This window comes from Ananas comosus, linkage group 17 (genome assembly GCF_001540865.1).
Source record: "Ananas comosus cultivar F153 linkage group 17, ASM154086v1, whole genome shotgun sequence".
Classification (NCBI taxonomy): Eukaryota; Viridiplantae; Streptophyta; class Magnoliopsida; order Poales; family Bromeliaceae; genus Ananas; species Ananas comosus.
In genome coordinates, this window is record NC_033637.1 from 8,657,801 (window position 1) to 8,672,864 (window position 15,064).

General features: G+C 43.3%; 1 protein-coding gene across 1 annotated transcript in view; it reads right to left on the minus strand.

The window, feature by feature from the left end:
- LOC109722902 overlaps positions 1 to 12,618 on the minus strand; it is a 15,286-nt gene extending 2,668 nt beyond the window's left edge. The window contains exon 1 of the mRNA XM_020251080.1: positions 12,339 to 12,618. Within this exon, the coding sequence (XP_020106669.1) occupies positions 12,339 to 12,618 (280 nt within the window). The remainder of the gene's footprint in view (positions 1 to 12,338) is intronic.

Here is a 15,064-nt window from a genome sequence, read left to right on the forward strand (position 1 = left end):
TAAAAGATAAAGTTTCTGTGCTTGGGAATACATTTCAATGACTAGTTCTGGATTTATGTTTAAGAACTTTGGCTACTTGTCGTGTTTGGTGTGAAAATGGTGAATGTATATGAACGTCCTGCTTATGTGCGAGTTTGCGATTGTGTGTTCATATGGTTTGTGGTTGGTATTCTGGTTCATGTACTCTGATTGTGTACCTTGTACTTGTGCGACGCCCGTTGCAATATACAGGGAGACTCTGTCCGTAGGAACAAGTGGATTTCCCTGTATTTTGTGGCGGATCTGAATTACTCTTGGGGTCAGGTTGTTTTAAAAAAAAAAAAAAATTTTAGGCGTTTCCGCTTTCTTCCAAACTGAAAGGACCCCAGGGCGTGACGGCGGGACTCTGGCCAACCATCTTGGCGGTCAGATTTTTCAAAAAAATTTCAGACGCTTTCCGCATACCTTTTAACGAAAAAGGGACCCGTGGCGTGACACACCACATAAGGGTTGTTGATTTTGATCGGATAGTATCGATCCAGCGATTATTTGAAAATCGCCGGCAGGACCTAATTGTCAATATGTGATAATTGGAGTAATTTGTTAATTGTTACAATATTAGTGGTATTTAAATTGTACAATAGTTATTAGAGAAGGACTTACTAATAGTTAGCCTAAATTATAAGAGGACTTATGTGTTAGTTACGCCTATAAAAAAGCCAATCTTGTCATAACTTAAGGTGTTAATATCAGCTGGTACTTTCTTTCATGATTAAATCTTGGCATTCTCATTCATATTTTGCCAAATCTATTTATGAATCGGCCCATAGATATTAATAGTAGAAGATTAACTTCTAGAAGTTTGGGCTAGAAATTGAGACATTATTTTCCTGTAATTAATTCTTAAATGCTCCTGATATAGGATTATCACGAGGGCGTGGTAAATCCAAATAGATTCAGTGTTATGCTGTACTTCCTTATGGGATGATGAAGTCTCAAGTCATTAGTGGGTGACACATAGAGTAAGCCATTACAAGTGATGTTGGAGTAACAATTTCACTCAGCGTGACCAACTCATAAACAATCACATGGTGTCTACTCACCTCATCAGAATTGTTTCCATACTGTAGTAGTGTGCTGATTCCTTTGACTGAGCCAAACGGTTATCTTTGCGTAGTGGGTTAGTTGTAGTTTGACTGTGTAAATACTTATACCCTAATCATGGGTTAAGTCAAACACCATGTTGGTGCGGTGCGGTCATACGTTGGAGGTAGCGTGTGTGCAAGATGCGATATCTATCACCCTCGGGTGGAGGTAAATTGTCTATTACTATCTGTTTTACAGATATAAAATGTCCTTGCCAAGGCAGTATGATTTTTATGGAAAGAGGTTTCCATAATGTTAATCAGATGAGAATATGATTGAGTAATGGGGTTTGACGAAGTAATCCATAACCATCGGTTCAAATCGGGACAAGTGATAGAAGGATTTTCACACGGTAACTACACTAGCAGGCATCCGTCCTATTTATTAATTCTTACTTGAGATTGCCACGAGTATACTGCTAGCGTGTCACTCGTGGATTGTGGGTACCCATGAGAGAAGTAATTTTAGATCAGTTATTACACTCAGTTTGTCGAGATGCCAAAAATGATTTTTGGTCATTTCGGAGAAGAGTTCCGATCGGTGACATTAAGATGTTTACTTTCACATTTTACTACCAGGTAGAATTGAACCTATGTGGTCACACAAAAATAAGGCTGCGTTGTGATCTAGTGCTTGGAAGATATTAATAGAGACTATTTGCCTAAATTGTAAGCAAGAATTATTTGCTAGGTGGTATAGCCAGGAACATCTAACTTGCAAAAGCATGAAAAATTGTATGGACGTGACAATACTAATTTGATTTAGTACGAGAGCTTATGTGCAATTAGTTGCAACAAGTATGAAGTGATAGCTCCTCTCTCTTTTAATTAATCCTTGTATTAATGATGTTGTGGAGGGTGTGAGACGAGTAGGGAAAAAAGAAAGAGATTTGAAACCGCTGCATAATAATTGTACTATTTAATGGAAAGGAAGAGAACGCTCCTTTCTTTTCTTCTCTTTCGCCTCCATGCATTTTAACTTGAGAGGAGTTAATTTCCTAATGCACGTTTCAAGTTCTCTCGTTCTTTTCTTCCTCTCCAAACAAGGAGAAACTTTAATTGAGCTGTAATTATAGTGAAAATGAAAGTCTCATTATCGAGAACGCTCTCTAGCTCTATCTCGTCTCTCTAACATTTGGCTTCACCTTTAAAATAGGGGCATCTCCCAATGACGAAAAATATTAGGCTGATTTGAGTAGAATACAAAACAAAAGAGAAAGCTTTTCAACTATATTAGAGCTCTCTTTTAATCATAAGAGGAGTGATCTCCAATATTAATTATCTCTTAGGTTAATCCTCTTCAAATTGCTAGCACAATTTTTAGGTTAATTTTTTCTCCACATTAACACTAAGAAATCAACGAAGGAGTTTCGAGATTACACTATGATTGTGTTGAAGCACAAGATCCCGTGGCACCTTTGTGTGGATAACACGTAGAGCCGAACACTTGTGCGGCTCAAAGGACCGAAGTTCAGATCAAATCAACTGCTGAATTAAATTCGGTTAATTTGCACAGGTTGAAATTCGAACCCTTCTTCTAATTAGATTAGAATAATAATTTCTTGGTTGGTATCACACGAGATTGATCTTGGTACATATATATACTAATTATCATTAAATGTGATATTAAGAATACATGGAATTTGGAATTTCAATATTTTTTATAAATGAAAAAAAAAAAAAATTTCGGCGCATTCAAATGCCACATGGTAGCTGCAATACTTTCCTTACATTATGTGCAAATGTTGGCATTATTAATTTGACTAGATCAAATATATATAAAATTCAAGTCGAATCAAATTAGGATTGACTCGATTAACCAATTAAGGAAAAATAAATTTAATCTACGATTTTATACTTATCCTTAATGTCATTATTTATTAGGAATAGGATTATATTCCTATATATATATACGGAAGTTTTTAGAAACCCTAGCGTAATATTCCTCTTTTCTCTCTTCCATCTTCTAGCAAGAAAGACGTCCTTTTGCAAAGGAGCTAGCACCCCGATGAGGACATCGATCAAATCAAGAACCTCGTGTGAATACCTATAGAGGCCGGACGCGTGTGCGGCTTCAAGAGAACCGAATTCCACGATCATCAAATTGAGGTGAAGATTTATGCGCAAATAAGGTAAAGATTCGATCTTACTTTTCTCCTTTAATCTTAAAGAACATGAGGGATCCTAATTGCGTGGTTTTTAAGATTGGATCTCGAAAGTTTTCAAAAATCAAATTTGTTTGATTTTTTTTCCGCTGTGTTTTTACCGTACGCAATTTTCTAACACATAATTTCATAAAGCAAATCATGATTGTTACTTGTGGTCATATAGGGACATACTTGTTCATTATGAAATAAAGGTGCATCTTAATTGACACAATGTAGTATCTTAGCATTTTAATTATGCTTTCTTAAATGCAATTTATTCATTATTATTGCTCTTTTTTTAGACTTACACTTTCTTTGGGGCCTAGTCGTGCATTGAGCTAAGGTCAGTAATTGCCCACTGGGAACTATAAATTATAGTTCTCACGCCCTCTATTTTATGTTTTCTTTCAGAGCCTTCCACGCCGGGAGAGGCTAGGGACCGTGGGAAGGGCGTTGCTTCGAGCTAGCTCTTCTGCGAGTGACGAGTTCATAGGTGGTCTACCTCTCGATATTTTTATTTTAGAGAGGTTGAGAGCTGTACCAGTGTACTAGAGACCACCCTTTTGTGTACCTTTTGGGCAGATATTGTATAACTATATGTTTCACTCTTATTGCTTCTGTATTTATCCTTTTACCTTGTTCTAGATGATAGATCTATTTATGCTCTGATATCTCTAGATGTTGTTTATCTTTGATTTATTTTTTCGCTGTTGATGTAGACGCCTTATATGTGTTGACATATGGCGGGTCTGGGCACGCTACCGGGAGGGCCTCTGCCGGTCCCGGGGCGTGACACACGCGCCTCATGCTCCGTCTCGACTCGGACAAGCAACGTCACCTGAAAAATGGTGGGGAATGAGAACATGTACACATGTCTCCCCTCTCAGTGGGTACCGCAAGCCAACGAGGGCGAGGGGTACTCACGAGTAACGTAGGATAACTAAAAGTGCATACAATGATAATACAATAGCAATGACAAATAAAGGAAACAGGATATACATATAACGCTACCGCTACTGTATGCATGCATCAACCGGACGATTAGTGTCACGCCCCGAGCTCCGCCTATTTGGTCGGATTCGGGCACGTCAACAGACGCCAAACGAACAGCACCTCCCCTGTCCGCCCAAGGCTCTAATAATAAGTATACAAGCAAATTAAACAACGAGTTTGCAATTATACAAGGCTTGCACGAGGGCAAGCAACAACAAGTAGTGAAAACTCTAAGCTACTACATACAACCACATACATAATACTTGATTTCATTTTAACCAAATACAAGTAAACTAAAGTTATTACATTCATTCTCTTTGCATTCTTGATTATACATCACATAGTCATCCTACCCAAAATACATGATTCTATTACATCACTTGTTCAACATAACAAAAGTTAAAACATAAACAAAAGGGAATAACTATACTCCAGTGGCCACTAGCTATGACGCTAAATGTAACATATCGCATTCCCGTAAATCGTGCCGAGTTCCGTCGGAACGACCGGAACGCAGAGTCGAATGAGTTGGAATAAGCTTCAATGGGTTCTAAGTGCTTTGGAACCTATGTATAATGTAAAAAGGACCTAGAGAGCAAAATCTGTGAAAATAGCTAAGTTCCAGATTTTGGGCTCTCGGGGTCCGGTCCCTGGAAGGAGAGACCGGTCCCCGTAGGTTGGAAAATTTCCCCTCGGCTGAGTTCAGGAGTTTTGCTCTCGAGGTCCGGCGGTGAGAGACCGGTCCACGTGCGTGTAACCAGCCAAAAAGATGGAAAATTGGCTAAGTCCTGAGAGGTGTGCTCTCGGGGACCGGTCCCTGCGAGGAGAGACCGGTCCCCGCATGCGAAAATTGCCCAGAGAAGGCTGATGTGAAAAATGGAAATGAGAGAGGCTTAAGTGCAAAAATGTTATGAGTTGGGTGTATATGTGAGAGGGGTTAGTGTTAGGGCTCATTTCTCTCACTCTAACCCTAAAAACCTCTTCCTCTCTCTTTCTAAAACCTCTCATCTCCCTCTCCCTCTCTCTAGAGCTTGGACCAAAGGAGGGCTTTTGGAGGAGAAAAGCTTGGAGCAGAAGCTTCCGACGGTGGTGGCAAGCTTGCATAAGAGCTTTTGGAGGAAAACTTTGGGCTCTAAGGTGAGTTTCCATTTTTTCTCCTTAGGGTTTTGATGTTTGCTTCTAGTTGAAGCATCTAAGGGCTTCTATGGTAGTTTTTCCCCATAGTATACATGCTAGGGACACTTACTATCTTTGGGATCTGATGCTACACCGCTGCTCAATACCTTAGATCCTGTTTAGCAGAAAGACGGATATTCCTTACTCATTATCAGACAATCACTGATTCTATCTCTGTTCGTTCCGTTTGAAGAAAGGAAGGATAGTTTGGGAAAGATGACATTGTTGAGGGACCTAAAGTTAGGGTTTTATAATTTTGAGGTCAAAGCTTGGGTTTGATCTCTTTTTAACCTAATTGGTAGGTTAACGAACGCGTTGGTGCGCTCGTTTCGGCGATACGACGAGCGTACGCGAAGATATTGAGAAAAAAGGCTAAATTGGTACAGATCGTTGCAGCTTGCGGCGTAGAGGTCTAAAAATCGTGAAATCAGGACCGCGGCATCCTAGCATACCCACAGGTGGGGGGTGCTATCCGGAAACACCGAATCTCTTTCTATATCTATGTCATCTTATTTGAGCATATTGATATTATAGCATTCTTGCATGTAGGGTAGTGTGATATTTGTTCTTGGTTGAAATGCATTTAGATGCTTAGAGAATATGTGAATCGGTAAAGAACCATGTGAACCATATGAGAATGTAAAGACCCTATGTGCATGTGAATGTGTAAAAAGACTATGACAATAGTAAACAAAGGTGACATTGACTATAGTGACTCAATTTGGCATCGAAAAGAGAACAGTTAAACAAGGTTTAACCTAGATTGGCATTATGAGTAGTGTGATTCGGATATAGTGGTATACATGATATGGTAATAACGTATCATTGGCATCGAGGTATTGTGGCATTGAGACAGGTTTGGCAAACTTCCTCAAACTGAGGATTGGATCGCACTCACACTAGCTTGGCTTGCGAGAGGTAGCTCGTCCTCAAGCTGTGTACTCCGGAGTGTAGACACCACGGGGAGAGGCCCCGTCATTGTTCTCTCGGGTAGTAGTGTTAGTAGCCTCCCCCGGTAGACGGGAATTGTGGTTTGTGAGTTTGGGGTGAACCATGAGTACCTCGGGATAATTGGGTAAAGGCCAAAGAGAATAAGAACAAGAACATGCATGCATAGTTATCATGTTTTTGATTATCTATCTGTTGATAGCATTCTTGTAGGCATTGTAATAGTTTTGCATTAGTTGATTTGCAATCTATCATTTCTTGAATTACATATGCTTGAATAGACCTAGTGGGCGAGTCGGCGCGGTCGGCGGCCGAACCCACTAGGAACTTCTTTTAGTTCTCACACCACCACTAACCCTGCAGATCCATGCGTGAGCAGGGCGGCCAAGGATCGAGGCAAGGGACTAGCGCCATAGTTAGCGGCCTCGGAGTTTATAGGCATACCCTATGTACATATTCAACTTTTGTATGTTGAACTAGAAATGTAAAAAGATGTAAATTATGTATTTTGGGTTGAATGCCAATGTAATGTAAATGAATGGATAAGAATGAATGTAAGTGAATAGTTTACTTGTGTTTGTTTCAAATGTAATCAAATGACATGTATGGGTTGTATGTTATAGTAGTAGCTTAGAACTTTCGCTATTATGGTTTTGTTTGCCCTCGAGCAAACCTAGTATAAATGCATTCATCTTGTTGAATTGCTTGAATTATACTTGTCGATTAGAGACTTAGGCGGACAGGGGAGGTGCTGTCCGTTCGGCGTCTGTCGGCGTGCCCGAACCGACCAAATTGGCTGCTCCGGAGCGTGACACTAAACCCTTGCCTCGATCCTTCGCCGCCCCACTCGCGCTCGGATCTGTAGGGTTAGTGGTGTGAGAACTACAACGAAGTTCCCAGCGGGTTCGGCTGCCGACGTTGCCGACTTACCCACTAGGTCTATTTAGGCATATATATTTCAAGAAAGAACGATAGCAAACTAACTAATGCTACTACTAATACAATGCCTGAAAGAAAACTGATCAACAATATATAATCATGTGTATAATAAATATGCATGCATGCTTTTCCACATTAACTTTGGCCTTTTACCCAATCATTTCGGGGTGCTCTTGGTTTACCCCAAACTCACAATTCACATTCCTATTTACCGGGAGAGGCTCCAAGCACTACCACCCGAGGGACCATCGACGGGGCACTCTCCCCATGGTGTCTACACTCCGGAGTACACCGCTTGAGAAGGAGCTATCTCCCTCAAGCCAAAACCCGATGTGAGTATCGATCCAATCCTCAATTTGAGGACGTATAATTACTAGCCACAATGCCACAATGTCATAACAGGTTTCTACCTTGTCATATATGCCACTCTCTAGGCTACACTTGCCATAATGCCACAATTGGTTTAACCTTGTTCAACCATTCATCTCTCGATGCCAATCTCATCACTAATGTCATGATTACCTTTGTTTACTATTATCATAGTCCATGTCTCACATTCACACAAGTATAGGGTTCAAACATACATATCTCATATGGTTCTATATCAATTACTATGTTCATCTACGTTAGAACCATATAATTGAAATCTCAACCAATATTCACATATCAACTACCCTATCATACATGAATGACACTATTCATATATGCTCAATAAAAAGATAACATAAACATAGAAGGGAATTCAGAGATTGGATAACATAAACATGGAAGGGAATTCAAAGATTCCGAATAGCACCCCCCACCTCGTATGGTAGCAAAGGTGTTGCGGTTCAAATCTCGTAATTTTTGGGCGCGTATTCTCTCGCCTGCGGCAAAACGAAGCAAAATTAGGCTTTTTCCCCCTTAACTTAACGTAGACTCGTCGGATCTCCGAACCGAGTTCATATATTAGTTAGGAATACCCCTAATTTAGTTTCTATAAGGTCAATTTGCCTTTAAACCAACCTAGGACAAAAGCCCAAATTTTGGTGCCCTAACAATGTCATATAGCAATATTCCTTGAATTGATCTTAGAGCTAAACAAAAACTAGCTTAGAACCATCTAATAATCCCTCTAAAACCACTTCTAGGTCATTCAAACCATTCCTAGGGCATATAACATGAACCCTAGAAATCCACCATGAGAGCTCATAGAGAAACATGAATTTTTCGTGTGTTCTATGGCCTCAATAAGGTTTCTACTCTTGTAAGAAGATCAAATCCAAAAGATTTAGGGTGTAAAACCAAACCCTAGCCTAGCTCTTACAAGAAACCTCACCTTAACCCAAAGCACTCCAAGGTCCACTTTGTAGGAGAGCTTCTAAACCTTTCAAAGCTCCAAGAATCTCCTCCAATCCTCTCTACTCTCCTCCACTTGGCTCCTTGGAGAGATCTATAGAAAGAGAGAGGGAGAAAAATGAGTTGGAGAGGGTGGTTCACTGCTGGAATGAGAAAGGAGGGGTTGAGGTCTTTTTATAAGCTGCTACAATAGCAAAAAGACCCTCCGTTTCTTTTTATTTGCAGCAGACCAACTCTGCTACAAAGGGCACTGCGTACCGGTACGCAGGTCCTTATCACCGGTTTAACGGTTACGCAGAGGCTAACCTGAGAGCTGCTTCTCTCGGTCAACAGTCTGGTACCGGTACTATTTGGATTTGTCACCGGTTACACGATCGCGCATAGGCTAACCCGAGAGCTACTGCTCTCGGTCAGCCGACTGGTACCGGTACACCTCTAGTGTTAAACTGGTTACAAAGCTCCAGAATTTCAATTTTGCATTGTTTCGATTCCGTTTTGCGCCGTGCAATGCTAAAACCTTTCTAACTCTTTTGGAACTCAACTTTAACCCTTTCAACATTGTTGGAATGTTAAATGGACTTTGTCCAACTATTTCTCTCGAATATTTTGGTCAATTTGACTAAAGTTCGATATAGTTTACCAGAGTTTCGGTATATTACATTCTCCACCCCTTAAAATTAGTTTCGTCCGCGAAACTAACACATATCTTAGCTCGTCGACTCGAACAAGTGAGGATGCATCTTCCTCATTGTCTCCTCAAGCTCCCAAGTGGCTTCACGCACCGCATAGTTGCTCCACTGGACCTTAACATAGGGGATAGTGTGATTTCGCAACTTCTTTTCTTCTCAATCAAGAATACAAACCGGATATTCCTCATAAGTCATATCCTCCCGCAACTCTACTGGTTCATACTCCAATATGTGAGTCGAATTACGAATATACTTGCGGAGATTCGACACATGAAATACATTGTGCACTCCCGCAAGCCTCGGTAGTAATGCAAGCTTGTACGCCACCGCGCTGACGCGTTCCAATATCTCGAACGGTCCAACATATTGGAGACTTAGCTTCCCACGGACTCCAAACCTTTTTACACCTCGAATGGGCGATACTTTAAAAAATACGCAGTCTCCAACCGCGAACTCTAAGTCCTTTCTCCGCTTGTCGGCATAACTCTTTTGCCGAGATTGCGCCGTCGCAAGTTGTTGGCGGGCAAGGCGAACTTTCTCTTCCACCTCCCGCACCACATCGGGGCCAAGAGCAATTCTCTCGTCCACATCGCTCCAATGGATAGAAGAGCGACACTTCTTTCCACAAAGGGCCTCAAATGGCGCCATCGCGATACTTTCTTGATAACTATTATTGTTTGCGAATTCTGCCATCGGCAAATAATTGTGCCATCCGCCCTTATAATCAAGTACACACGCTCGAAGCATATCCTCAAGAATTTGTATTGTCCTTTCCGATTGACCATCACTTTGAGGATGAAACATCATTCTAAAGTCGAGCCGTGTGCCCAAAGCGTCTTGTAAGCTTTTCAAAAAATGAGATGTGAACCTAGGATCTCGATCCGATACAATTAACACCGGAACCCCATGAAGTCTTACAACCTCGTCGATATATACTTGAGCCAACTTGTCCCCTGACCACGTGGTATGGATCGGCAAGAAATTAGCCGACTTCGTCAACCGGTCCAAATCACATCATCCCCGGCTTAAGACCGAGGCAAACCGGTCACAAAGTCCATCGCGATGTCTTCCCATTTCCAAACGGGTATAGATAAACTTTGCAATTTTTTCGCCGAAAACCGACGCTCCGCTTTTACTTGTTGGCACGTGAGACATTAAGCCACGAACTCCCCAATATCTTTCTTGATGCCCGGCCACCAATAATGCACTTTCAAGTCTGAATACATTTTGGTGCCGCCTGGGTGTATGCGATAGGGAGATTGATGCGCTTCTTGCATAATCGCCTTGCGAATGTCCTCGTCTTTAGGCACACACCAATGATGTCTGAATCGAAGTGCGCCATCGGTCCCAATGCTGAAATCATCAGCACTACCGCTTTCAACTTCGCTACGCACCTTTTGGAGATAAGGATCGGAAGCTTGTAGATCTTTAATCTTCTCCAACAAGGTCGGTTGCACAACCAATGCGGCAAGAGTAACCGACACTCCCGTAGCTACTACCTCAAGACCAAGCCGTTGCATCTCCTTTTGCAATAACGGTTGGAGTGTAATCGCCGCAGCCAAGTTTTCCACCGATTTTCTACTTAGAGTATCGGCCACGATATTTGCTTTCTCGGGGTGGTATAGAATAGTGACATCATAGTCCTTTAGCAACTCCAATCACCGCCGTTGTCGCATATTCAATTCTTTTTAGGTAAATAAGTATTTGAGACTCTTATGGTCCGTGTATATCTCACAATGCTCACCGTATAAGTAATGCCTTCACAACTTTAGCGCGAATATCACCGCGGCTAGCTCAGATCGTGAATCAGATAGTTCTTTTCATAATTCTTCAATTGGCATGAAGCATATGCGATGACTTGCCCATTTTGCATCAAGACATACCCAAGACCAATAAATGAAGCATCACTGTACAGAACAAAACTCTCCCCCGGAGTCGGCAAAGCAAGCATCGAGGTCAATGTCAATCTTTTCTTTAACTCCTCGAAGCTCCGATCGCAATCGTCGCTCCAAACATACTTCACTCCTTTATGCGTGAGGCACGTTAGTGGAGTAGTTATTTTAGCAAACCCCTCCACGAACCGCCGGTAGTATCCTGCAAGTTCGAGAAAACTACGGATTTCCGCTACACTTGTCGAGCGAGGCCAATCTTTAATCGCCTCAACTTTCTTTGGATCCACCGAGACGCCACTCCCGGATATAACATGACCTAAGAAGGTAACTTCCGAAAGCCAAAAATCGCACTTCTTTAGTTTAGCATAAAGCTTCTCTTTTCGGAGTATTTCCAACACGGTCCTCAAATGTTCCTCGTGTTCCTTCTCGCTCCGTGAATAAACAAACACGTCGTCAATGAATACCACGACGCACCGGTCCAACAACGGTCGAAAGACTCGATTCATCAAGTCCATAAATGCTGCAGGGGCATTAGTAAGCCCAAACGGCATTACCGTGAACTCGTAGCGGCCATATCGCGTACAGTATGCCGTTTTGTGCACATCTTTCGGCCGGATCTTCAACTGATGATACCCCGACTGAAGATTAATTTTCGAATATACCCTCGACCCTTGCAACTGATCGAATAAATCATCAATCCTCGGTAACGGGTATTTGTTCTTAATTGTCACGTTGTTCAACTCGCGATAATCCACGCAGAGTCGAAGCATGCCATCATTTTTCTTTACAAATAGTACCGAAGCTCCCCACGGCAACACGCTCGGCCTCACAAAGCCTTTATCGAGTAAGTCTTGCAATTGGGCCTTTAACTCCACTAGCTCCACCGGTGCCATTCTATACGGAGCCTTCGAAATTGGCGCCGCCCCGGGAATCAAATCAATGACGAACTCGATCTCCCAGTCCAGTGGCAATCTCGGTAACTCCGCCGGAAACACATCTGAAAATTCACACGCTACTCGGATGTTCCCCAATTCCAGATGCTCCCTTGAGTATCAACCATTGTTGCCAAATAGGCCACACATCCACCCTTACTCATTTTCCTCGCCCTTGCCGCCGACACGGTCGCCGCGAAGCGCAAGCTTTTGCATGCACGATATACCATCTCCTCTTGAATAGGCTCACGAAATGTGATCACCTTACTTTCACAATCGATAATCGCATAATACTTGGTGAGCCAATCGATCCCTAAGATTACATCGAAGCCCCACATTGAGTTTAGCACCAACAAATTTGCCGGCATGATCCAATCACCTATCTGAACTGGACAAGCCAAGCACTCCTCATGCAACACTAAACGAATGCTCAGGTGCATTAACCCACCAATAATCCGGGTTATAACTTATCTCTAATCCATGAGTCTTAGTAAATGACGCACTAATGAATGAATGATATGCACCCGTATTGAATAAAGCTCTAGCTCTAGTGCCTTTAATTAAAATAATACCTGCCACCACATTATCTGGAACTGCAGGCTCCTCCACCTGAGTGGCAAAAACCCGTCCACTAGGTACTCATGATCTCTCTGGCTGATGCTGCACTGATGCGCGTCCAGCCGACATGTCAGGTGGCAATCCCGCATGCTGTCGCTGAGCATACTGAACTGAAGCTGCTTACGGGGCAGGTGACGCGCCTCCCGGGCACTCCCAACTCATGTGCCCCGCTTGGCGGCATCGGAAACACCTCTCCTCACGCTGAGCACAATCACTGGGCTTATGATTTCCACCGCAAATCATACATGGGAAGGAAGTCGTTGTCTGGCTCCTCGACTGGCTCCTACCTCCCCTCCACTATGACTTTGGATACCAAGGGGGTCGCTTGGAACTCGACTGCCCCGCGGATCCACTAGCCGCCCGCTTCTTGGACTTATCCTTGTCGTTGTCCTTCTCGAATGCCTCGCGCTCTTCTCGCGCAATCGGGCTCCACCCATAACGCGCGATCAAGTACCTCCTCATAGGTCTTCAAGCGAAATGCATGAATAACCCTGAAAATATCGGGTTGCAACTCGCGCTCGAAAACCTCCGCTCGGTCCCAATCACCATGAACCAAGCTCGGCACACAATTCACCATGTACGAGAACTCCTTTTCATACTCCCGTACCGATTGGTTTCCTTGCCTTAATTTGCGAAAGTCCTCCCTGATCTTCCGCTCGTAACTTTTCGGGAAGTACTCCATCAATAGTAGCTCCCGAAATGCCTCCCAAGTCATGGAAGCAAGATCCAAAGATGCCTCCCAAGTCATGGAAGCAAGATCCAAAGATTGACTTTTCTTTACCCGAGTCCACCACAAACGAGTCGAGCCCTCAAAACAGTGAGTCGCAAGGTGAATTTTATCCCACTCGAGGGTGTAGATATCCTCGAACAACACCTCCATAGCGGTCAACCACGCCTCCATCAACCACGGGTCCTTATCATCACCGTTGAAAATCGGAGGGTTGAACCGCTTAAAGGCCGTCAACACCGCCAACGACCGCTCCTGCTCGGCCTCAAGCGCCTCGAGTATAGGAGCCGAAGAACCCAAAGTCGTTGGAGGAATAGCCATCACTGGTGCTGACGCTACCGCAGGAGTAGGTGCTACAGGTGCGGGCGGGTCCTGAGGTATAGGTGCAGCCGCCGCCGCCGCCTGTCGAGCCACCAACTCGTGGAGTCTCCCGATCTGCTCCCCTTGTCGCTGCATAGCCCTAGCCAAAGCAGCTACTTGGGCTCGCAACTCGCGCACTTCATCCGATCCAGATTGCTCGGGCACCTCACTAGCCAATGCCGGAGCAGACCTCGTCGAACGTCGAGGTGGTGCCATCACGTCCTGAAACGTAGCACACATATTAGTACTCGACACACGTGACACACACGATCCAATTAACTACCCAATTAAGCGAAAGCAATCAAGTGTAATCATTTCCAACTCTTAGCATTATGTAGTCGGCCGCCCCACATAATCCCTCAAGAAGAAAACAAATAAGCATTCGAATCCATCTCTAACTCCTTTTAGAGAAGTACTAACAACAACCCAATCAATTAGCTTCCGCATAACCAAGTCCACGTAAAACGTTTCCTAAGTCCCTAAGGTCTTCAATCCTAAGGTCCCTAAGTCGATCCTAGACTTTTTACTTTCACCACACTCTGATACCATTATATCTGTCACGCCCTGAGCTCTGCCTATTTGGTCGGATTCGGGCACGTCAACAGACGCTGAACGGATAGCACCTCACCTGTTCTAAACCCTTCAAAGCTCCAAGAATCTCCTCCAATCCTCTCTAATCTCCTCCACTTGACTCCTTTGAGAGATCTCTAGAGAGAGAGGGGGAGAAAAATGAGTTGGAGAGGGTGGTTCACTGGTGGAATGAGAGAGGAGGGGTTGAGGTCTTTTTATAAGCTGTTATAATAGCAAAAAGACCCTCCATTTCTTTTTATTTGCAGCAGACCAACTCTGCTGCGAGGGGCACTGCGTACCGGTACGCGAGTCCTTGTCACCGGTTTAACGGTTACGCAGAGACTAACCCGAGAGCTGCTTCTCTCGGTCAGCAGTCTGGTACGAGTACTATTTGGATTTGTCACCGGTTACACGATCGCGTAGAGGCAGATGCTCTTGGTCAGCCGACTAGTACCGGTACACCCCTGGTGTTAAACCGGTTACAAAGCTCCTGAATTTCAGTTTTGCATTGTTTCGATTCCGTTTCGTGCGCGAGCAATGCTAAAACCTTTCTAACTCTTCTGAAACTCAACTTTAACCCTTCCAACATTGTTGGAATGTTAAATAGACTT